Source organism: Erpetoichthys calabaricus, chromosome 5 (assembly GCF_900747795.2).
Source record: "Erpetoichthys calabaricus chromosome 5, fErpCal1.3, whole genome shotgun sequence".
NCBI classification, from domain to species: domain Eukaryota; kingdom Metazoa; phylum Chordata; class Cladistia; order Polypteriformes; family Polypteridae; genus Erpetoichthys; species Erpetoichthys calabaricus.
The window spans coordinates 153,911,133-153,937,742 of record NC_041398.2 but is presented as its reverse complement, the minus strand read 5'-3'; the positions used below and the strand labels follow the sequence as shown (position 1 = coordinate 153,937,742).

The window sequence follows — 26,610 nt, the reverse complement described above, 5'->3', positions numbered from 1 at the left end:
TATGTGTGTTCCATTTCTACAATAATCTCTGTAAACACATCATTAAAACAGAAACATTTTTCATATTTTAGTAATAAATGACAAAATGTAGACATAAACTATATAATGTGTAAAGCCTGAAGTCCAAAGATCAAACAAAACACTTTCACAAAAGATCCAAGGATGACGCAACAGCTTCCGTGGTGCAGTGGCAAGAATTGATGACTTGTAATCAAGAGTCCCGGTTCGATACTGACTATCTCGCAAATTTACCATTTTGAGTAGTGAGCTGCTCTTATTGTTAATATTATACAGGGTGCCAGCTAATCACTACTGCTGCGCCAACGTGCTACCATGTTTAATACATGGTTTAATGCATTTCATTCTGAAAATGATATCAAGTATACATCTTAGTATTCTAAAATGTTTAGAGAGCTGTAATATCATTAGTGTAATGTATTCTGTGTGGCAATCAGTGCCTGTGCGCTCCTGTCTGTGAAAGGGAAAGCCCATTTAAGAAGCATGTAGTGATTCACACACAAAGAACACATAGAATACGAAGCATTTAACGTGCTACTTTAGTTATGATGGGATTTGAGAAACTAGTAAATTAAACATTGATTTTTAAGATGGTTCACGATGTTCTACTTTAATGAAAAATTGAACTATAAGATTAAAGTGGAAATTTGGAGGTTAAAATCGAAGTTTTGACCATTTTTTACTTTACTGTGTCCCTTTTTTTTTGTCTGTGCCCTAATACACTTCCGTATGACTCTCAGACGGCTGGCTACAACTCACATTTTTATGTTGACCTTTACATCTGACCACTTATGGTTTTTGGGACACTATGACACTTTCTGAACTTGAACTTTTTGAGTGTCATTTTATCAAGTTCATTTTGTTGCTCATACCACTGCCTAAGCCACCAAAAAGTATGGTTTTCCTTGCCTCCACTTCACTGAGTAGGGCATTCACTTTGTATTTGGTGCATTTCTTCATTTTTAAACGTGCCTTTGGCATTGTCTTTTAACAAAACACTCAACTGAAAGGGCTATTTATATTGATTTACATATTCAAATATGCAAAGTTCTGGGAGGAGTTAGGGTGGGATGGCAGGCAAATGTGTTACATTTCACACTGACCTGGATTTATAGAGTGGACATGTGTGGAAGTTGGCTTTTTAATTTTCTCCAAATATAAATTCAAACTTTGCTAAAGAATAGGAAATCGAAAGAACACATCATTTTAAAGGATGTTATATTCATAAACTGAGGAAAGAGAAAAAAAAAAATCTTACCCTCAAAACTGAGGTCCTAAGCATCCTTTGCATGGAGTGAAATGTGTTTCATATTTGAGCAAGTAAGGAGGTTTACAAACAAAAGGAGATAGTTTAGTACTGTGACAGATAGGGGTCGCTCTTGCTCCCTTGAACCCTCGGATCAAACGCCGCACACCAGGTAAAGTCCAATAATTATTTTTATTCAGACAAATATGTGCACAAAGCACCCTCCTCTCCACAATACTCATAAATACACAATACACTAATCAATAATCAATCATTCACTCTCCCAGATGCGTTGCCACCCTTCCACCCAGCTCAGCTCAATGTCTGGGATCTACCACAGTCCTTTTATAGTTCCTGACCCTGAAGTGTTTCTGATCCTTCAGTCCACGTGACCTCCTATCACTTCCGGGTCAGATTAAAAGTCCTCTTCTTCATCCCGGAAGTACGTCATTCCTCCTGTTGCTATGATTACTTCCGCGTTATAGGGCACGTAAGAGTCTCTGGGCCTCCCTGCAGCATCCTCTGTTGGCCCCCAAGGTATCCAGCAGGGCTGTAAACGAAAACTCCACTGTCCATGATTCCCTGCTAGTATTCGGGGCACCTCGATGCTGCAGGGAGAGCTCCACCTGGCGGCCTGGGGGTATTGGCCGGGATGAACGGCCAGCCATATATCACAGTACAAATTTGTTTTGCATCTAATTGATAGGTTGTCTCAATATACAGTGGTGTGAAAAACTATTTGCCCCCTTCCTGATTTCTTATTTTTTTGCATGTTTGTCACACAAAATGTTTCTGATCATCAAACACATTTAACCATTAGTCAAATATAACACAAGTAAACACAAAATGCAGTTTGTAAATGGTGGTTTTTATTATTTAGGGAGAAAAAAAAATCCAAACCTACATGGCCCTGTGTGAAAAAGTAATTGCCCCCTGAACCTAATAACTGGTTGGGCCACCCTTAGCAGCAATAAGTGCAATCAAGCGTTTGCGATAACTTGCAATGAGTCTTTTACAGCGCTCTGGAGGAATTTTGGCCCACTCATCTTTGCAAAGTTGTTGTAATTCAGCTTTATTTGAGGGTTTTCTAGCATGAACCGCCTTTTTAAGGTCATGCCATAGCATCTCAATTGGATTCAGGTCAGGACTTTGACTAGGCCACTCCAAAGTCTTCATTTTGTTTTTCTTCAGCCATTCAGAGGTGGATTTGCTGGTGTGTTTTGGGTCATTGTCCTGTTGCAGCACCCAAGATCGCTTCAGCTTGAGTTGACAAACAGATGGCCGGACATTCTCCTTCAGGATTTTTTGGTAGACAGTAGAATTCATGGTTCCATCTATCACAGCAAGCCTTCCAGGTCCTGAAGCAGCAAAACAACCCCCAGACCATCACACTACCACCACTATATTTTACTGTTGGTATGATGTTCTTTTTCTGAAATGCTGTGTTCTTTTACGCCAGATGTAACGGGACATTTGCCTTCCAAAAAGTTCAACTTTTGTCTCATCAGTCCACAAGGTATTTTCCCAAAAGTCTTGGCAATCATTGAGATGTTTCTTAGCAAAATTGAGACGAGCCCTAATGTTCTTTTTGCTTAACAGTGGTTTGCGTCTTGGAAATCTGCCATGCAGGCCGTTTTTGCCCAGTCTCTTTCTTATGGTGGAGTCGTGAACACTGACCTTAATTGAGGCAAGTGAGGCCTGCAGTTCTTTAGACGTTGTCCTGGGGTCTTTTGTGACCTCTCGGATGAGTCGTCTCTGCGCTCTTGGGGTAATTTTGGTCGGCCGGCCACTCCTGGAAGGTTCACCACTGTTCCATGTTTTTGCCATTTGTGGATAATGGCTCTCACTGTGGTTCGCTGGAGTCCCAAAGCTTTAGAAATGGCTTTATAACCTTTACCAGACTGATAGATCTCAATTACTTCTGTTCTCATTTGTTCCTGAATTTCTTTGGATCTGGGCATGATGTCTAGCTTTTGAGGTGCTTTTGGTCTACTTCTCTGTGTCAGGCAGCTCCTATTTAAGTGATTTCTTGATTGAAACAGGTGTGGCAGTAATCAGGCCTGGGGATGGCTACGGAAATTGAACTCAGGTGTGATACACCACAGTTAGGTTATTTTTTAACAAGGGGGCAATTACTTTTTCACACAGGGCCATGTAGGTTTGGATTTTTTTTCTCCCTAAATAATAAAAACCATCATTTAAAAACTGCATTTTGTGTTTACTTGTGTTATATTTGACTAATGGTTAAATGTGTTTGATGATCAGAAACATTTTGTGTGACAAACATGCAAAAGAATAAGAAATCAGGAAGGGGGCAAATAGTTTTTCACATCACTGTACAATTAAATGATTCTATGGTTTGTTGCAGATTCAATATAGTTTTAACACTAGAATTACCAGAGTCTACGAAGAAACTCGTAGATCCGGCCCACCTTAAAACCATTCGCACCCCTCCGCCAGCGTCCTTTGTCCTCTAAATGTGCCGATTAAAAACAAGTTGCAAACAGCCGGCTATTCCATCTCCCCACCGAACGTGCACGAGTATCTCCCAGCTCATGCCTTGATTTGATTATCTGGGAGTGGAGTTTTAGAGTGGAAATAATAGATAGTTATTTAGAACACATGCATTTCATGTGTGTTCCATTTCTACAGTAATCTGTGTAAACACATTTTTAAAACAAACTTTTTCATATTTTAGTAATGTTACAAAACGTGGGCATAAACTATAGAATGTGTGAAGCAGCATGAAGTTCTAGCATGAAATAAACACTTTCACAAAAGGTTCAAGAACAATACAACAACTTCTGTGGCGTAGCGGTAAGATTTGCTTTCTCAGAGCACTGCAGGCTTACTGTCCATCAGAGACCTGAGTTCGATTCCCCGTTAAGGAGAAAGTGTTTTTTTCTTTTTAACCTCAAACGGACATAAAATTTATAAATTGGTATGCACTGTCAGTTAATAAGATCGTTATATTTTCATGTGGGATGCTCCTTTTAAAATATTTTTTAACAATTGAGACTTCAATTAACATGAACAAGTATCCTTATAACAGTTATTTTTAAGATCCATAACACACAGACAGACAGAGCACTGCGTAATAGAGAGACACAGGCAGAAAAGTCACTAGATATATAAATAAACAGGGAAGGCAAGGCACATGTACTGAAAGAAAAAAAGATCAACATGTGTGTTGATCCTGCTGCACTGCTCTAACATCCCCCCTCCCCCCCGATCTGACTCTAAGTAACAGCGCAAGTACAGACACAAACCAAGTGTATGTGTGTACTGTGTAATATTAACAAAAAGAGTAGCTTACTACTGAAAACAGCAAATATAGGAGTGCGTGGGGATCGAACCAGAGACTCTTGGTTTGCGTCTGTACTTGCGCTGTTTCTTAGACCGGAGTTATACTTCACGCGACGCATGCTGCAGCGGACACTCCTGCTACGTAAGAGTTGAAGTGTTTATACTTGCGCACGTACTTTACGTAAATCTGGAGGAATCCGCCAGGTGGCAGTGCGAGATATTATCACGGTGAGAACGTGTTCGGCTTCTCTGTGTTGTGAATTGCCTAGAACACCCATTAAATTCCGATGACACCTTGCCGCAGTATCTCTGAAAAGGATGTTTATTGATTAAATCCAGGGATGTGTCCATTCCAGCAAGCATTGGGCACGAGTGAGAAACAATCCCTGGATGATGCCTCGGCTCATCGCAAGGTTAATACAAGCACACACATACACTAGCGTCATTGTAGCGGCACCAAATCCTCAAATCTGCATATCTTTGGAAGGAAACTGGAGCACAATGAGGAAACCCAGCAGGAAAACGTGTAAACTCCAGACAGGGAATATCAGTGACGTGACTCCCTGCAAGACAACAGCGCTAACGCTCCACCACTGTGTCACCCCGTGTGTGTAATTATTAACAGTATTCATTATTTAAACGAAATTACCGATTTATCTGTAAAATGTAATATACATACTTTAATGCTTTTCATCATGAAAGTGATATCGAGTATAAATCTAAGGATTCTAAATGTGCAGAGAGTTGGAATATCATACATTTAATGTGCTCAGTGTGGCGATCTATTGCTGGCAATTCGCTGATGTCAGGAGCAGAGGAAGCCCTAGAAAAAAAGATAGCACAGAAGACGGTATGTGAGAATTTTAAAACGTATCGTGTCATTACGATCGGGAATATGCGACGCTTGAATATAAAAGCACCATGAATACATTTGTATGTCTGCATTTTGCTTCACCACATCGAACCATTTATCAAATATCGAAGCACGTACACCGATCTCATAGGATCTGCAAAGCGGCTTTCTATCACATGTAGATAGTAAACCGCGACTCTGATGTCGTATTCCAACTTTTAGCAGACTGCGCCCCCCGACTTTTTGCTGGTACTGCAACTTGCGCACGCGTCACGTTAATTTCTGAGGACCTGCTCAGAGGACGCATCAAATGAATGCTCAGAACGTGTGGCGGCCATGATGCAGGCGGGTATGCATTCTGAGCGTGAAGTATAAATGAGCCCTTAGAGTCAGATCGGGGGTGGGGGGGGAAGGGGGGGAATGTTAGAGCACGTGAGCTTATTCAGTGCTGCAGAATCAACGCACATGTTGATCTTTTTTTTCTTTCAGTAATAGCGGCAACATAAATCTACACCCGATCTGACGCTGTTCGTTTTCAAGTAATATTGCATTAGTGCGATGATGTTTTCACATATATTGTCTTTCTTTTAGGTGTGTAATAGGAACCACAGCATAGAGGGAAGTGTGAACATTGTAACAGGAACACACGTTGTAAATGTAGGAAGATGATCCTTTCGTGTGTGTGAACAGTTAACATTTGAATCTGATTATTGCATATAGCTCTGAGCTGACCTCTCTGTACTATTTTTTTCCTCTGCATGTCCTGAAGAACAAAAGAAACAGCATACAGCAACATGTGGGGACTGGCAAGATCGGGGGAAAAAAAAACATGCAGTCACTGATTACAAACTGCAAAATGTTATGCGAATGAATACGAATAATATGAATAATGTTGCATCCGTGCCACAAATTTTTCCGAAATGTACTATACAGGTCATAAAACGAATAATTCCAAATATCATATATATCTATCTATCTACCTACGTCTGTGTTTTTTTTTTTTTTTTGACATCATACTCCATAAGGTGCACACTAATTCAGCATGAGCAGGAACACTCAATAAAACTGAAAAAAAAAATCAAGTGACGGTGAGATACGAAGAAGGCAGATTCGCCAGTGTTTTTGTGTTAGCTTTTATCCCTCCAGATGAGAGAATGTCCAGTTCCATTGTCTCAAAACACCACTGACATCTCCAGCTATTCCGTTTCAAATGAAAAATAACAGCGTCAGATCCCTGGGGGGCGGTAGTATGTATTGTGATCGTGATTTAGAGAGAATAAAGGTTAAAAAAAAAACGGTAACTTTTACAAGTCCTATAAATGCACACCGTGCGTTACAGACGCAAACCAAATGTATGTGTGTACTGTATAATATTAACAAAAAGATCAGCTCACTACTGAAAACGGCAAATATAGGAGTGAGTGGGGATCGAACTGGGTACTCTTGATTACAAGTCAGCAAATCTTACCGCTTTGCCAATGAAACTGTTTATTTCTTGAATCTTTTGTGAAAGTGTTTACTTGATCTTTGGACTTCAGGCTTCATACATTATATAGTTTATGCCTACATTTTGTCATTTACTACTAAAATATGAAAAACGTTTCTGTTTTAAAAATATGTTTACACAGATTACTGTAGAAACGGAACACACATGAAATGCGTGTGTTCCAAATAGCAATCTATTATTTCCACTCTAAAACTCCAGCACTTCAGTCACTCCCAGATAATCAAACAAGGCATGAGCTGGGAAAACTTAGTGAACGTTCTGTGGCGGTGGGGGATGGAATAGCCACTGCTTGCTGCTCGTCTTAATCGGCACATTTAGAAGACATAAGAGAGGTGAGAACGGTTTTAAGGTGGGCCGGATCTACGAGTTTTTTCGTAGACTCCGGTAATTCTACTGTTAAAGGATTAGAATGAGTTTGGATTACCAGAATCTGTGCTGGCATTATACCTCAGTTGACTGGTCTGGTTCCCTTCCAAAGAATAAATCATTCTTTGAAACTCCTATGATGATTTATAAACACTTCAGTGCTCCTGAATAATTTTGTATAGGCATTTATCCTAAAGGGAAGTTTTGCTTTTACAGAAATGTAGTCCAACTTGTCATTAATTTGAACTCCTGGAATAGTGATGGGGCATAGAGGCTATTTTCTATGCCATTTACACTAAATGATTTACCTTCTGCTATGTTACAGTTCCAAAATCTTTTTTGGCAACTCTTGGAAAATGGTTACTCTCTTTTGAGGGTTCTGCTATTCAAATGCAAACTATATTTAATTGCAGCTGTTCCTCCTGTTTAGGTGAAACAAACATAGCGAAAAGAATGAATGGCCTCCAAAAAGTCCCATTAACCCTTCCCTGGGCTAACTAATGGTAGACCTCACCCCAGGCATCCTGGTCCCAAACTCCACAGACAGGCTTTGGCATGCACAGGCCCATAAATGGGAGACTGACTTTTAAAAGTCAAAAACTACTTTACATGTTTAAAATGGACAAATACCCTTCTGGGGAGAGGATCAACTGTAAAACCTCTGGCAAAAATGACAGGGCCTAAAAAGTGTTTTTATAAAGAGAGGATTTATTTAGAGTAAACAAAAAGAGAACAATGAAAATGGGGGGAAAGGCAAAAGGATTTGCCTAAAATGGCAGTGCAAAGCAGTCAAAATTCACTATCCTATAACAAAAATCTCAATATAATAGTCAAAAAACCCTGAAAACCAGAAAAATCAATACGGTATTTAACACACAATGTTTACTACACAAAACTCTTCCACCAGAATATAAAGATAGAGAGCAGTCCCAGCAGCTGTGACATTGGGAATGGCCGATTCCTTGGGGTTCCCCCCACAGAACACAAGGAACATTGGAAAACCACTAAATATACACAATGCATTAAATATTTAAATTGGGCTATCAAACAATAACAATTTTTAAACATAATATCAAAATGTGGTTAATCAAGGTACTGTAGTTCAATAATATCCAGTAGTCCCTTGTGAATGTAACTGCTGTACAACTTCTTAGTTGCTCAACTTCTGTGTCTTTCATATACATCCTTGATACATGAAACAATTGTCCCATGTGAAGGTAATGTATAAGAATTGCCAGACCTTGCTGAATGATGTCTCTCAGCCGTGCATCTTCAGTTGTTTTTAAAGATTTGCAGTCTGATGCAGTCCATTGTGCAATAAATAGAGGTAGTTAATGTTTTATATTTTATACCATTCATGGGCATAAGTCAAGTTGTACATTCATGGATTGCTGTCTGCCATAGATTTTGCTGCCTAACAGAGTTTTTAACAGTAGCATCATGCACATGTTGCTCGTGATAAGCCTAGGATGTGATGTTTAAATTTGCCTGCACCGAGTTTACAAGTATTGAAAATTTTATTCTTTGAACTATCCAGTACAATTTTTAATCAAAAAGGCTACAGCATAATAGACGTCTTTGTGAGCCGTTGTTAATGAATAGCTCAGATCTGGGGTCTCCAACCTTTAAAACATTAAAACAATCTAAACGAGAAGACGAGGCTATTCAGCCCAACAAAGCTGGCCAGTCCTATCCACTTAAATCTTCTTTTAAAAAAAAAAAAACAAAAAAAGTCTAGTTTTGAAAGTCCTTAAATTGTTACTGTCTACCATGCTACTTGGTAGCTTATTCCAAGTGTCTGTGCTTCTCTGTGTAAAAAAAAAAAAAAAAAAAAAAAAAAAACTCCCTAATATTTATGCAAAATTTACCCTTAACAAAATTCCAATTGTTTCCCTGTGTTCTTGATGAACTCATTATAAAATAACAGTCTCGATTCACTGTACTAATTCCCTTCATAAATTTTAAACACTTCCATCATGTCACCTCTTTATCTTCTTTTGCTTAAACTGAAAAGGCTCAGCTCTTTTAATCTTTATTTATAATTCATCCCATGTAGCCTTGGAATGAGCCTAGTTACTCTTCTCTGGACCTTCTCTAGCACTGTTTTGTCCTTTTTGTAGCCTGGAGATCAAAACTGCACACAGTACTCTAGATGAGGCCTCACATTATAAAGCTTGAACGTAACCTCCTTGGACTTGTATTCTTCACATCGTGCTATATAACCTAACATTCTGTTTGGCTTTTTAATGGCTTCTGAACACTGTCTGGAAGTTGATAGCATAGAGTCCACTATGAATCCTAAATCCCCCTCCCATTATTTATTCAAGCCTAACATTTTTACTCCCTATGTGTAATACTTTACATTTACTGACATTAAATTTCATCTTCCACAAATCTGCCCAAGCCTGTATGCTGTCTGAGTCCTTCTGTAGTGATTTAACATACTCCAAATTATCTACCAATCCACCTGTCTTACTATCATGTGCAAACTTAACTAGCTAGTTATTTATATTCCTATCTAAATCATTTGTATACAGTATATTAAAAATAGTAGTGGCCTTAGCACTGACCCCTGTGGAACACCATTCTTAACATCAGCCAATTCTGATAAAGTTCCTCGCACCATAACCCTCTGCTTCCTGTGTCTGAGCCAATTCTGCACCCATCTACAAACATCACCTTGAAATCCCACTTTTAGTTTGAAGCCCAAACTTTCATTTGGCACTTTGTCATATACTTTCTGAAAGTAAATATCATTTGCACCAATTTGATCATATCCTTTTGTTGCTTCCTCATATAATTCCAGCATGTTAGTAAAACACGACAGCCCTCTTAAGAACCCCTACTGACTATTAAAAAAAAAAAAAAAAAAAAATACTGTACTTGCCATATGCTGCTCACTCTTATCCTTAATAATTCCTTCCATTAATTTTCCTGTGATGCATATTAACCTTACTGGCCTATAGTTGCCTAGATCTGTCTGGTCACCCTTTTATATATTAGAATAATATCTGCCATTTTCCAATCCTTTGGAATCTCCCCATTGTGCAGTAACTTCCTCAAAATATGTGTCAAGGGTTTATACAGTATATGCCCTCACAAGCCTCCTTATGGACTTGAGGGTAGATACTATCTGGTCCTGGGGCCTCATGTATAACGCCGTGCGTAGAAGTCACACTATAACATGGCGTAAGCACAAAAGCGGGATTGTGCGTACGCACAGAAAAATCCAGATGCAGGAATCTGTGCGCATGCAAACTTTCACGTTCTTCCACTACATAAATCCCAATCAGCGTGAAAAGTAACGCACGTGCACGCGCCTTCTGTCCCGCTCCAACTCCTCCCAGAATTACGCCTCTTTGAATATGCAAATCAATATAAATAGCCTTCTGTGAAAAGACAATGGGAAAAGCACAGGGGAAAATATAAGAATTTCAGCGAATACCAAGTGGAGGCAAAGGAAAAATGTACTATTTGTTGGTTTAAACAGTGGTGTAATCAACAAAAGAAAGTTGATCGAGTGACAGTGTGTCAGAGAAACTCGAAAGATCAAGTTCACAAAGTCGCACAGTGCCCGAAATAAAAAAGAAATCACATATCAAAGTCGCCGTGAAAAGGTGAGTCGTAGCCCACCGTCTGAGTGTCATATGAAAGCTTATTAGGGTACAGACAAAAAAAATAGACACACAGTGGGGGGAAAAAAGCACGAAATGTCAACTTTAATCTCGAAATTTCCACTTTAATCACGTAGTTTATTTTGCCATTAAAGTAGAACATCATAAACTTCATCTTAAAATCGTTTATTTTACTAGTTTCTCAAGTAGCACGTTAAATGCTTTGTTCTGTATTTGATCTTCTATGTGCTGTGTGTGTGTGAATCACTACGTGCTTCCGTTCTTTCTCTTTCTCCGACAGGACACAGAATCCATTACATTCGTGATATTACAGCTCTCTGAATAATTAAAATACTGAGATGTATACGTGATATCATTTTCATGATGATAGGAATGAAAGCATGTTATTAAACATGGGAACACGGTGGCGCAGTGATTGTTCATATCTCACGCAAGAGGCTTGCTGCGCCATGTGCGGCCTTCGATGAAATAATTTATTACAGAAGTACTGTCTCTTTCAAACGTACTAACCTCCAATTCCTGTCCTTACTTTTCTTTCTCCAAATGCCCAATCACCACACAATCAGCTCTGTAACAGACATTAAGCCATCTGTAAGCTTAGAACGCCGATTCTTCAAAACTTTTAAGGAACATTGAAATATCTTCGTAGTACTTGTTTAATTATTCTATCCGTCTGTCGTTCCAGTGTCGCGTCAGCACCAGCAAGAATACAATGCAATGCAGGAACAATCCCTGAACTAGCTAGCGCTGCGGCACCGTGTCCTCACATGTTTAATTATTAACAATACAGATTATTTAAATGAAGATAAAGTTTTATCTGTATAATATAATCAACATGTTTTGCTGCATTTCATCTTAAAAATGAATACCGTCATCATATGTAAATACGCGCTTTATAAAGTTGTGCAATATTATAACTGTAGTGCAAGTTCACAGTGAGGTAATTGTACTTATAAGTAAACAGTTCTACAAGGAGCACTTGATGGACTGATTGAGTGCGTTTAGAGTTCTTGAGATGAAACCTTTTCTAAACAGCGAAGTCCGTACTGGGAAGTTTCTAAAGCGTTTTGCCGTGGCTCAGGCAGCGTCTGCTTCATGCTGTATAGCGATAATTCTCTTTCCGATCAGCTGCTGCTGTGATTCCCCACTCAGATACAGTGATATAAATACTCCGAGTGGTGCAGTGAGAGTAATATGGAAAAAGATGATCTGCTGTGGCAACCCTTAACGGGAGCAGCTGAAAGAAGAAGATGATGCAGTGAGAGTTACAACGCTAAAGCAGTTATGGTATTTGGAATACTATGGCTATTCCCTGGACCATTATATTGCTGCAGGTTAATTACAATCAGATGCATTACACTAATAAACAATATGCAGTTAGTTTCAGTGTATTTATAAAGCCACGTCAGGAATGTGGAGCTAAGAAAGAAAGGGTGACCACACAGGAACAGTAGCACTGCTTTGACGCTGGGTGCCGCCAGTCTGCAAAACCGAGCGGAGAAATTGCGTACGCCAAGGTATGAGTTACCGTGGAAATGTGCGTGGCTTTACGCCAAGTTTAGGTTTTATACATCGCGATTTGAGCGTGGAAACGGGAGTACGCAACATTTCTGTGCGTACGCACCGTTTATACATGAGGCCCCTGGTGATTTGTTTGATTTCAGCCTATTTAATCTAAGCCGTACTTTTCCCTCTACAATTTCTAAATTACTCAGCATCTCCTTAGTCATCCTATTTTATGCTGGGAAGTTACCCACTCCTTCACTTGTGAAGACCTCAGAAAAATGCAAGTTTAGAATGTCTGCTATTTTACAGTCTGTATTTTTTTATTTCCCTTTACTATTCCTGATGCACTTCACCTCCACCTTGAATGTTATTTTACTACTAAAATACTGAAATAATCTGTTTCTTATATATTTCTCACTTAACTACCTTTTAGCCTTTCTAATGTCCTTCTTAATGGTTGCCCTCAAGTTTTTATATGCCCTGCGATTCACACTGGCGTTATTAGTCCTATACTCCTAACACAGCTTTTTTTTCCAATTGTACCTTCTTTTTTAAATTCTTTAATTAATGCTAGAATCCCTGAAGCCTACGAGCATATTTGTAATGCAGGGCCACCTTAAATTCCCTTGCACCTCATCATCAGAGTTTTTGTTTTGCAAAGATGCCAATCAGCAGAAGGAGCAGGCAGCCTGCTCACTCATCCCCCACCGAGACAGCTGAAGTAAAATCAGATGCAAAATTCTCGGTGTTTAAGTCTCTTTATCTGGGAGTAAGGAGTCTGGAATATAATATGTGAAGACTGAAGTCCAAATATCAAATAAACACTTTCACAAAATATGTATAACAAAATAAGCGTGCCTTTATTGAAGAATATAACCGAAGAAAAATAAATTGTTCAACTGACATATTACTGGCAATATGTAATAACTGAAGACCAACTATCAGTCGATACAAAGTAAACACATCTGCTTGGTTGGGGCAGAGGCCAGGAGTGCTGTCTTTTAACCAAGAGGTTTCAGGTTCGAACCCGGGTCGTTCTAGCATTTTCCATTTTGAGTAGTGAGCTGCTGCTATTGTTCATGTTATATAATAAAAACATACTTATGATTTGAGTCTGTAACAGCTGGTGTAAATTTATGGTACTTATTAAAGTTAGCACTGAAGGGATAAAAGCATGCACAAAAATGTAGCTCAATCATTTTTTCTTGGTGTCTTGTTGAGCAATGTCTATGGTGGATGTTACATTTCCTGTCACACACACATTCACATCAACATGTCATTTAAACAAATTTTTTTTATTCAAGAGTCCAAGAATAAAACTGATTTAAAAAATTGTTCAAATTCATTTTTATGCAAGAATAAAACGGAATAAAAAACTGTTTAAATTACATGTTGAAATGAACATTTGTTTGTGAGGAAAAGTAACATCTTTTACAAGTACCATCAATTTACACAGGATATTCGTACATACATACATACATACTCAGATCAAATGTGTGTTTTTATAAATTGATAATAATAACAGCCACTCACTGCCCAAAGCGCTAAATGCAGAGACAACGCGGGGCTTGAACATATTTACTCGCCATTCCTAAACAGTAGCTTATCCACTGCGCCATGACAGGGTAATATTATCACTGTGACAACTGGTTGAAAATGAAACATGCAAACACCCACCTATGGAAATGTCTTATTTTGTACCGACTGATAGTTGGGCTTCAGCAAAATGTCAATTGAGCAATTTCTTTTTCTTCGGTTTTATTCTTGAATAAAAGCGTACTTGTTTTGTTACACCTTTTGTGAAATTGTTTCTTGGATATTTGGGCGTGATACATTCTACACTTCATGTCAAAATTATGTTGTTACTCGACAAAAAGCCCGTTTTGACAATGTAAGATGAAACGGGCACAAGTTTGTGTCAGCAGTGTATGAAGAACAAATGATAAGTAAGAAATAAATAAGTGATGTAAGTAATGATAATTAACTAAGAGGTCTGGGATGTGTATGACTTTATCACGGCGAAAAATACTGTACACTTAAAAAATACATGCTGTCTATGACAATGTTTTTTGTTTGTATACTGGAGGCCTGTCAGTATGCAACTAAAGTTGTAAAATCTTTCTGTAGACTGCATTTTTTGTGAAGACACTCTCACTGTTTGGTAGTAATTTCCCTTGATGTGGCCCATCTTTAACTTGCACCTTCACATCACTCGCCCTTCTGACTCTTGAAAAAGCCACATACAATTGACCACGGCTGAAAACGGGTTCGGCAAGGAATATTCCTACCATGTCAAATGTTTGTCCTTGTGACTTGTTTATAGTCATGGCGAATGCTAGTTTGACAGGGAATGCCCTTTGAATTTGGAAACACATGTAGTCTTGAATCTTAATTTATTTTGTGTCATGTGCATAAAAATTGCCATATTTTATAATTATGTAGGCCTATGGCAGTAAAAGGGAAAAAATGAGAAATACAAATCAACGAAAAGTAGAAGAAATGAAGTTTTTTTGTAATGATTTTAGTCCGCTTCACTCATTAATGTACAGGCTTGTACTGTTAGTTGATGAATTTTCCAGGTCTATAGTATAATATTGAATGAACGTTCCAGTAAAATATGGAATAGTAATAAAGTATAAGCACCACAAACCTGGTATAGGTGTATTGAATGAATGCGTAATTGAATCAGAATGCGTAATTATGCCTCAAGCTGTAGTCGAAATCGCCTTTCAGGCCTCTAGAGCTTTAATCGAAGTCGCCTTTCTCTTAGAATTTTTGTGGCCGTTGGCACCAGGTTACGAGAATAAGCAGTTTTGAAAGGGCGAGGATGCAGGGGGCATTAAAATCACTCCAGATGGTGTGGTGAACATTCAGTGCTTGGTGCGAATAGGCCAGCAGATTGTTGTAAATATAGAGGATTTCAAGCCTTTTTTTCCCCAAAGTATTTCACCAAACGGAAATGAAATAATTTGAAGTATCACCATTTTCTTTCAGTCTTAAATTATTTAGTACTAAACTCGTAATAGGCACAACTAAAAATGATATTTAATTCCTAAATATACCCCTAAACCTCCATCCCCTGCCAAACCTCTTCCCCTCCCCACATTGCAGCTGGGAATTTTAACAAGTGATTACAGACAGGCTTTTTTTGTGTGGGTTTGTATGCCTTTTAGTTTATGTACAGCAAATAATTTATAATGATTTTTTAATGTAAGAACTGCATAATTTGATAATTAAATTAGAAAGCCAAAAATTACCATATTTTCTAATTTAAAATAATTATTCAATTGCATATGAATACACATCAAAATAATTTGTAACAAAACTCCATTTACATATGACTTTAGATCAAAAAAGAAAAACATCACCAAAGTCACTTTTGAAGGTTAAGTGACAATTAAGGTCCTATAAAACATAAAGACAATGTCGGGTTCAGGTTTTGATAACTCTAAGCACACTTCTGCTTCTAGCTTAAGCCTCTTCCTGTATTTATTTTTAAAGTAAGGATGAAGGTTACCAAATATCAACAACTCTGTCTGAAACAATAGATTTCCGCTGTTGATGAGTATTACTGTATTAACACTAAAATGCAGTGTTATGTATATTTCATTGTTATTAATAATTGTTAAAATTTGTCTTCATATATTCTTCTTCTTTAGTCTGCCAATTTTTAACACCGGTCTAAAAATTATGCTACACGAAACAAGTTCACCAAAACTAAAAATGCTGTAACGTGACCTGAGAAAGAGTTAGAGAGATACCTGCATGCTCAGTAGACTACATGTGCTAGTGGAGGGAGTGAGAATGAGAGTGCTCACCTGAGGTGCTCTCTTTTACAAAAGTTCATTGGTCGTGGTGTGCAGTTCCAGGGAAATTTTCATCTTGGAATGAATTTTCTCAATGAGATGTTGAAGCAAGAGGAGCTATTTTCTTGGAGCCAATGTGTGTGGCAGGAGACCTCAGTTTGGTATAAGCGATGAATACATAAGAGAGAAATGAGGTAAGGAAACACAGGAGTGGAATTTCACAGCAGGAACACTGTAAAACTAAGTGGTGAACATGTAGCGCAGCTTAAAGTGAAAGCTCGGGTTTTCTAGTATGTAACAAATGGTCCTTGTTAGTAGCACTTTGTTTTTGTTTGTTTTTTTGTTTTTACACGTACAATCTGACCGTTGACTGTATACTGCCTGGATGAGGAATGCTGCTGTGTATGATATATGATTACTGAAGTGAAGAATGTTTTCAGTTCCCTGTATGTTTATTTAGAAACTAGGTAATTGAAAGACAATTTTAAAAATTGGAATTGATGTTTTTTTTTTAAATAATGTCAAACTCACTGGTTTGAGAACCATTGGCTTAGACAGCAAGGGGTGTCGAACAACTAATGCACTAAATGCAATTATCCTCACAGGTAGCGCAGTGGTAGTGCTGCTGCTTTGCAGTAAGGAGACTGTGGAAGATTGTGGGTTCGCTTCCTGGTTCCTCCCTGTGTGGATAGTGCTTTGAGTACTGAGAAAAGCGATATATAAATGTAATGAATTATTATTATTATTATTAAGGGAAAAATAATGCATTATTTCTTTGAAATTAATTGTACGACTTAACTCTTTAAATTTGACAGCTTTAATTTACAAATAACGATATTAAAAAACTTCATAAAAAATATGAAAAATAATAATTCATAAATAATAAAAACAATAGTTAAAATAAAAATACATCTAAACTATGGATAAACCATTTCCATAGCAGGTGACCTCACCACCACTGTGAATTATTTACAGTTTTAATCTGCTGTCTTTATGACTTTATCCTCTAAAATTTATTGTCATTATTGTTACTGCTTATGCAGTAAAATCAAAAACTAACAATGTGAAGTGATTATAAAGATTCTTCTTTCAGGAAGCCAGTCTTGGATGAATTGGGTACACATTTTGCTGTATTTTTAAATGTCATGCTAGTGACGTCTGGGGACCGTCTCCCAGCAATGCGGCCTCATGTACTAGCAATCAGTCTCCAACATGTCAGGGTCCATAGGTAAAACGAGAAAGTGCTGCAGGAGAACACAAATCATTTTTAAAAGCTTTTAAAATATAAGAAAGAAGGTGGTGTGTACCATCACTAGAAGTCCCAGAAACTAAGGAACAGTTGTGGAAAAAATAAATGTATAAACGTATGACAGTTTATTAATTCTTCCTTGTAAGTGTTTTATTTTTAAGTTGGATTTTCAAATTCAGGTTAAAAATTGTTACATACTTCCTAGGTCCCCATCACTATCATCAATAGCAGTTTTTAGTTTTTTAGTTTTTTTTATTTCTGTATTTTTGATGTTATTGTCCTATACATTTTATATTTTGACATTGTGCTTTAAACTTCTTTGCCCTGTAAAGCATCTTGTTTTAGTTGCATATGAATCAAGGGTGAATGTTTTTGATGATCTTTGTCTTTGAAATAGAAACAAACACATTAAGAGCTGGATGTCTGAGTTGCATTTTTACCTGTACCCCATCCTAATTCATTCTTTATACCAATCATGATACTTTGTTATCTATAATTCCTACAGCTCAGATAAGCATACTTCTTGTCTGGTCTTTGTATAATGCATTTGTAGATCTATAAAATGTTTCTCAGTATAATGATAATGTTACTTTTCTTTAAATGTTGGTGTCTATCAGATCACTCTTCTGTAGATTGTGTTTCTGATTTATTCTACAGAAATTGTTATTGACTCTTTAAATTGAGATTTGGGTCGTATTTTATGAAAGCAGTGTATGTACTGTAACATTTAGCACTATTAAGTAAACTCACTAAAATTGTTGTTGTTTGTAAAACAAGTGACCATAAATATCCAGGTAAGTTTATCTTGTTTGCTTTGTTTACTGCAATATTTAGTTTTGAATAGCTACAGTATATGTACTTTCATTATTTTAGTATAAGATTTTTTTATTCAAATAATTACTGAGTGTTTATATTTTCTTTTTAGGATGTGAATTTTGCATCATTACAAGAGTTTGTTTTCTGTTGGCCTTCCTGGATATGCATTATTATAGTTGAAACGATATGGCTATGTCTGACTTTCTTGCTGCCTGTTCCTGGGTGTCCTTTGTAAGTAAAGTATGATTATTATAACAGATAAATAGGCCAATCCAGTTTAGATCTGAATTAGATAACTGCTTTTGGATTCAATTGTAGTTTGATTTCACTCAACCCTGCTGTGTTTTAAGCATACCTTTGCTCAGTTGCACCTTGAAGCTTAAATGTTAGAGCCTGTTTGTGTCTCACTGAATGTTTTTTTTTCCTTTTTGTTTTGAGTATTTGATGTTTTGTTTTTTGTTTAAAAAAAACAACAAAAAAAAATACACTCCATGAATTTTTTTTTTTTTTTAAACATATGTGGACATATCAAGATTTGATCTTCATTTACACAGTACCTTTAACTAAAATTGATGTAATTGGAATTTGCATTAATTTATTCAACAGGAAATTATAAGATATACAGTTCCTGTCTGTGGAAAAAGTCAGTACACCCTTGGTTGTAATAGCTCACATTGTTCCTCAAATTGGCATTTTCATTCAGTGTCTATCATTGACTGAGAGAAAGTTTTCCCAGTTACTCATGCAGAATTCTTGCAGCTGTGCCATATTTAAGAGTGGCCTTGCATGAACAATTAATCCCCCCACAACATCTCGATTAGATTCAGATCTGAGCTTTGACCTGACTATTCCAGAACATACCATTTCTTTCTTTTCATCACTTCCTTGGCGGATTTACTGCTAGGTTTAGGGTTATTGTCATGTTGTAAGGTCTACTTTTGATTGAGTTTCTAACAGATGGTTTCATATTATCCTCCAGCACACTCTGATGCAATTAAGAGTTCATTGTTAATGCTAGGATGGTGAGCTGCCCAGTTCTTGATGCAGCAAAACAGCCCCAAACCATAAAATTTTAATTGCCTTGCTTTGCAGTTAATATCCTGGTTCTTCTTGTCAAATGCTGATTTTGCTTTTCGCTAAATATGTCTTCTGGTACTTTGGCAGTATAATTCTATGTTTGACTTGTCTGTTCAAAGAACATTGTTCCAGAAGTTCTGATCTTTGAGTCATAAAAGATCATGTTGCCATTTCAAAACATCATTGATGTGCGATTCCATCGCCTGTGCGAGGAGCATTGTTCGTTGTGGGCAGTGGAGAGATGGTTGTGGATTAAAAATAATTAGCTGCTCTACTACCCCATGATCATCAGAGGTGACTGTGTGCAGAGGGTGCAGACCTATAAATACCTGGGAGTGCAGCTGGATGATAAATTGGACTGGACTGCCAATACTGATGCTCTGTGCAAGAAAGGACAGAGCCGACTATACATTCTTAGAAGGCTGGCGTCCTTCAACATCTGCAATAAGATGCTGCAGATGTTCTATCAGACGGTTGTGGTGAGTGCCCTCTTCTACGCGGTGGTGTGCTGGGGAGGCAGCATAAAGAAGAGGGATGCCTCACACCTGGACAAACTGGTGAGGAAGGCAGGCTCTGTTGTAGGCATGGAGCTGGACAGTTTGACATCTGTGGCAGATCGATGGGTGCTGAGCAGGCTCCAGTGGATGCAGTGGATTTTCCATGATTGACATAACAGTATCATCTTGAGACAGAGGAGCAACAGACTGCTGTCACTGTCCTGCTCCACTGACAGACTGAGGAGATCATTCCTCCCCCACACTATGCGAATCTTCAATTCCACCCGGGGGAGTAAACAAATTATACAAAGTTACTGTCTGTTATACCTGCATTTTTATCACTCTTTAATTTAATATTGTTTATCAGTATGCTGCTGCTGGAGTATGTGAGTTTCCCCTTGGGAATTAATAAAGTATCCATCCATCCATCCATCCATCCTGATTTGAATATTGATGTTTTCATAAGTTTGTTTGGACCAGTTTTTTCCAAACTCTGGTATGATTTCCTCTAAAGTCAGGTTTGTTTAGTTACATATGAACATGCTGATGGCACTCAAAATAACTGTTGCAGAACAAAACAACCATACTGAGACACCTAGAAAGGTGTGGTCTTGTTGCAGTACCAAATGAACTCTGGAGTGTTGTACATGAGGTATGAATATGATCCAACTTGGGACCAATCTAACTGCATGAAATACTGTACATTATGGGTGATAATGTGTATGGTAGTCACACTAGGTGTCTGCTGGTGGTAATGTGCAATTTTATTCACAGTATAATGAGTTGAAGGTTAATATGGAGCATTAAAAACAATAAAAAGGTACAACTAAAAACACAAACAGGTTTGACTGCAACACAATTTGATTTGCTTAATTACCACTCTATCCGATAAAGCCAAGCATCTTTTTCCGGCTCAGCTAAATGTGAGGTCTGCATTATAACATCACAGAGCTGAAGCCTGACTGGTGCTCTGTATACTGCAGTTAACTAAGCAGGTCTATGGTTTTATTTTAGGAGGAAATTAAAGATTTCAACCTGTCAAAATGGAGCACCGTGTTTTTATTTTAAGAATGTCCAGACCTTTCCTAAAATCAACTCAGTGTTACAGATAAACTGTAGTTTTATAGTAAATGCAATTTTCAGATACAGTTCAATGAAAGGAAAGCATCCTACTACAGACTAATTAATCTCTGAAATTAAATTCTGGCATTTTTTAGCCTGTTTGCACAGGCTTAAAGATTTAAAGTGCCTCTTTAATATTTCTGATTTATTGTAAACATGTAGAATCAAGGTTAGCAATGGCATTTTATGCAGTTCATTCGTTTTATATTATGTTACAAACTATGATGTCTCCCCCAAAGCACCAAGCATCCAAAGATTTGCAGGCTTACATTGGCTCTGCAGATGTCGGTGTTCATAACTCCATAGTCAAAAAGATGCTTGGCAAATATGGGCTTTATTGTAGAATAACAAGATGCACACATGGCAATAGACTTGAACTGTAAGAAACCACTGTTTACCAAATAGAACAAGTGCTTGTTGTTTATTTGCCATGATGTACATAGTTTCTCTGAGCATTTTGGGGTAATGTTCTATGGACAGATAAGACAAAAGTGTAACTTTAAGGATAATATGAGTTCTGTTATGTCCTTAGTGAAGACAGCAGAAGCACTTTCAAGAATAAGAACATTATACCAACAGTTAATTAAACATGGTGGTAGTAGTGTGATAGGTTGAGAATTTTTTGTTGCCCTTGGACACAGACAATGTCTCATAATTGAAGGAATCATGAATTTTCCTATGTATCAGAAAACTCATAAGAAGGACATCCAGTCATCTGTCCATGAGCTGAAACTGAAGTGTAGTTTTTTTGTGCAGCAAGATAGTGATCTAAAACACAAAGGCAAGTACAAATGTTAATTGCTGAAAATAATTAAAATAAAGTTTTGGAATGTCCTACTCAAAGCCCAGACCTAAGCCCAATTGAGATTCTGTTTTAGAACCTGAAATGAGAATTTCATTTTTGCAAAAAAAGCTGTTTTGAATCCATCTACATACAATGCTTTTTTTTAGTCTAATGTGTAACCTAATCAAAAGCCTTGTGGAAATCAAGATAAGTAATGTCATATGCACCTGTCTAGTTATATACTTTTGTTGTTTGCTTATAGAATCACAGTGTAATATCGAAACATGATCTCCTCCATCTAAACCCATATTATATTGACACTGAATGTCTTCTGGTCTTAAACAACATCTAATATTACATTAAAGGACACTTGAGTTAACAAATAAACACGCACTTTTTTCAGAATCTTACTTCAATTATTGACATAGTTGTCCATCAGTTATATTAGTGAACAGTTAACACTAGTATCCCTGAAGCCTACGAAAAAAGTTGTAATCCCGGGCCACCTTAAATTCCTTCGCACCTCTCTATTAGCATCTTTTGTTTTGCAAATGTGTCGATCAGCACAAGCAGCCTGCTATCCCAGCCCTGCATTGCCGTGGGTCAAGTCAGTCAAAAAGTTCTCCCAGCTCATGTCTTGTTTATCTGGGTGTGAAGTGCCTGGAGTTGTATAGGGTAAATAATACAGTATATCGTTATTTGGAACACTTGCATTTCATGTGTATTCCTTGTCTACAATGATCTGGGGTAAATGTAGGATGACGGGAAATGCGAGGCAAGAAATTTTGAACACATAGTTAAAACAGAAACATTTTTCATGGTATAATTCTAATGACAACATTTTGACATGAAGTGTATAATGTGCGAAGACTGAAGTACAAATATGAAATAAATACAAAAAGGTACAAGTATAACAAAACAAGTGTGCTTTTATTCAAGAATATAACCGAAGAAAACAAAATCGGGTTAGGGTACGAGGCTGACATGACTACTTGGCTGGCGCAGAGGTAAGAACTGCTGACTCATAATCAAGAGGTTGCCAGTTCAATTCTGGGCCCTTCCTAGATTTACCATTTTGAGTAGTGATCTGTTCTTGTTCTTACTATTGTAGAATAAAAACATACATTTAATTCGAGTCTGTAACAGCCAGTGTAAATTTATGGTACTTGTAAAGGTTAGCATTTTTTTTTTCTTCTTCAGTTTTATTCTCTCGGTCATGTTCACGCTCCACCCGATCTGGCACTGCTGTTTTCAAATAAAGATTTGCTCTATCAGAAGTGAACTCAGATGAGGATGAGGGTTCTACAGAACCCCACAAGAAACATCCAGTCAGACATAAGAACAACACAGCTGCACCAAGCGTAAAGGCGAAAAATAGCACTGTTTGGATGCAACAACAGGTTCAGCATCACCCTGCCAGTGAATCTGCCACACGCATGTCCTTCAATAAAACAGAAGGGCCCACAGAGCTCACCAAGGTATCGTGCAAAGTTCCTTGTGCAATTATGTTTTTTGATGGCTTTATATGAAAAATGCAAGCAAAGGTACCGAGAATGCAGTCAGATTTGGCCACATACGCTGTCAGCATGGCACTGCCAGACATAAACACTTTTGTGGAGAGTTGCTCATGTACTGAAGTGTCTATGGTTGCTGGTGAAAGCTGCCATCGCTCTTTACATAACTGATCTTTTCCTAAATAAGGAGTGGCATTGCACATTTATTTTGTCAGCATGCCTATGTCGATCAAACACAGGAAGCTCTGCAGTCTTCTTTGACTTTATACTGTAGGAAGATAAATAAATATAGGTAAACAACATTCGTTGTGTTTATATAAGTAACTATAAATCTATACTAATATAATAAAAGGCAAAGCCCTCACTCACTCATCACTAATTCTCCAACTTCCCGTGTAGGTGGAAGGCTGAAATTTGGCAGGCTCATTCCTTATAGCTTACTTACAAAAGTTAGGCAGGTTTCATTTCGAAATTTTATGCGTAATGGTCATAACTGGAACCTCTTTTTTTGTCCATATACTGTAATGGAGTGCATCTCGATGGCCGTGGGAGGCGGACTTGCGTAACGCGTCATCACGCCACCCATGTAATCACGTGAACTGACTGTGAACAAAGTACGTATAAAACAAGGAAGAGCCCCAAAGAGCGCTGAAGAAAACATTCATTACACAATTCAAAAGGCAGCGAAACAATAAGAAGCAAGCGAGTGACGCATACAAGCATATTCATAAGTGCAGCTACAACCGAAAGTTTAAATTAAGTTTATAGAAACGCTCCCGCTACCGTTTGCAATACCATATTCGCGACATACAAGTTTAATGAGAAGACACGAGGGCACCGTGTAAACCTAAAGTTTAAATTAAGTTCATAGACCTACAAAAGGTTGCCATTGATTTGAGGCAAGATTGCTTTTCTCCTGTACAACTATGTGTTGCATTCTTAACAGTAAGCTTGCACGGCTTGGTCATATTACAACAGGAGTGCTGAACTGACAACGTGGTATACAAACAGAACTATAACAATCGTAAAAAAAGAAGAAAAAAAAACCGCGGTGAACCCATGGATTAAATAAAAAGGAAGCTTCCTTGGCGAAGCAAGGAAAAAGGAAGACCTTATATGGCATTCGTTTATAAAACAGCGGAAAAGCAGTGTTGAGGCTGCTTCACAAAAAAACAGCAGAGCGCCTTATATGAGCAGGCAGTCAGCTAAAGAAGGGAATCAAAAAATAACTATAATCTTAATAAACAAACAAAAAATAGCGGAGAATCCGCGGACTGCATAAAGCAAATGGGTTCCTGAACAGAACAGTGAGTCTCAAATAGCTACACAATAACTATAACAATCGTTCTAAACGAACAATAAAAGAATACAGAACCGCTAAGCTAGGAGAAAGGACGGCCTTATATGGCGTTCGTTTATAAAACAGCGGAGAGGCTGTGTAAAGGCAGCTTAACAAAAAAACAGATCCTTAACAAATTGTTATTGGTATATTTTCCCTCAATTTAAAAAGGTTTTCTTTTCTTCTTAATAAAAATTTAAAAGCAGTACTTCACCGCTGCGAAGCGCGGGGATTTGGATATCTATACTAATTAATAAAAGGCAAAGCCCTCACTGACTGACTGACTGACTCATCACTAATTCTGCAACTTCCCATGTAGGTGGAAGGCTGAAATTTGGCAGGCGGATTCCTTACAGCTTACTTACAAAAGTTAGGCAGGTTTCATTTAGAAATTTAACGCGTAATGGTCATAACTGGAACCTCTTTTTTCACAATATACTGTAATGGACGGCAGCTCGATGGCCGTGGGAGGAGGAGTTGAGTATCACGTCATCACGCCTCCCACGTAATCACATGAAAAGACTGTGAACGCAGTAGGGAGAAATGAAGGAGGAGCCGCAAACAGCGAAGAACAAAAAATTCATTAAACAATTGAGAAGGGAGCGAAACAATAACAAGCGAGCGAGTGAAGCATACAAGCATCTTCATAAGGGAAAAAAGCACGGTGTAAAACGTAAGTTTAAATTAAGTTTATAGAAACGCTCCCGCTGTGGATTGCAATAACATATTCGCGAGATAAAAGTTTAATGAGAAGACACGAGGTATAAACGAACCACACGCCGTAGCGCAACGTTAGGGGCTTCACCTCTGGCGCTGACGATACAGATTCGATTCCCGAGAGGGGATGCAATGACTGTGTACGCATGATGAGCCCAGAATTAGGGAGAAACACATGTTGCATACTCTTTGCATTATTTGAAAGTAAACTATTAAAACCATTCTATGATCTGCTTCTGGGAACAGAAAGAGGGCACGTGGCGGACGTAAGGCGACTTGCTGACAAACCACAAGCGTGACCTGGCAGGTAACCACCCATACAATCAGATTGTGATTCAGAAAACGAATGCCATGAATGTAATTACCACGATCTATATACTGTCAAATAAACGAAACACACGCCGTAGCGCGACAGCTGTGAAAAGGGAGCTTCACAAAAAAACAGATCCTTAACAAATTGTTATTGGTATATTTTCGATCCATTTAAAAAGGTTTTCTTTTCTTCTTAATAAAAAATTAAAAGCAGTACTTCGCCGCAACAAAGCGCGAGAATTTGGCTATATATATCTGCTTCTCGCCTTTTATTAAAAAGGTAAATGCAAACTGTTTTCATTCTGAAGGGCACAAACCACGTTAGATTTCAGACGTTAGACGCGCAAAAATGTCGGTACACCACATAAATAAGCGCAACATATTATCAGTTGTATTGTATGCTTACAATACATATAGAAATGTGTTAATCGTTAACTAATATTATGGGATGGTGTTTTTAGACTCGCGCCTTGATTTAAACGATTAAATTTCTTGGTGGGTTTGCGTAGCTTATTGTCAATATCTTTACACCTCTTTTTAAGACTTAATTTAAAAAGGTTTTCTTTTGTTCTTAATTAAAATTTAAAAGCAATACTTCACCGCTGCGAAGCCCCTCTAGCGCTGACGTCCGAGGTTCGATTACCGTAAGCAAGTGCAGTGACTGTGTACGCCTGATGAGCCAAGAATAAGGGGGAAAGACGTGTCGCGTACTCTTTGCATTATTTGACAGTAAACTATTTTCAACCATTCTATGATCTGCTTCTCACAACTGAAGGCACCGTGGCTGATGTTACCTCACTTGCTGGCCAACCATAAGCGTTACCTGGTAGGTAACCAGCCACTCACTTCACTCCCATATGGGAATCGAACCTCGGACGTCAGCGCTACAGGCGAAGCCCCTAAAATTGCGCCACGGCGTGTGGTTCGTTTATTTGACAAC

The 26,610-nt window shown here is 38.0% G+C and overlaps 1 protein-coding gene across 2 annotated transcripts in view; it reads left to right on the top strand.

Annotated features, from left to right (window-relative positions):
• Positions 1-26,610, top strand: part of hgsnat (heparan-alpha-glucosaminide N-acetyltransferase) — a 379,450-nt gene that overhangs the window by 240,300 nt on the left and 112,540 nt on the right. For both annotated transcript variants that reach the window (XM_028802147.2, XM_028802148.2), the window contains exon 12: positions 18,418-18,539. In XM_028802147.2, coding sequence (XP_028657980.1) covers positions 18,418-18,539 — 122 coding nt within the window. The remainder of the gene's footprint in view (positions 1-18,417; positions 18,540-26,610) is intronic.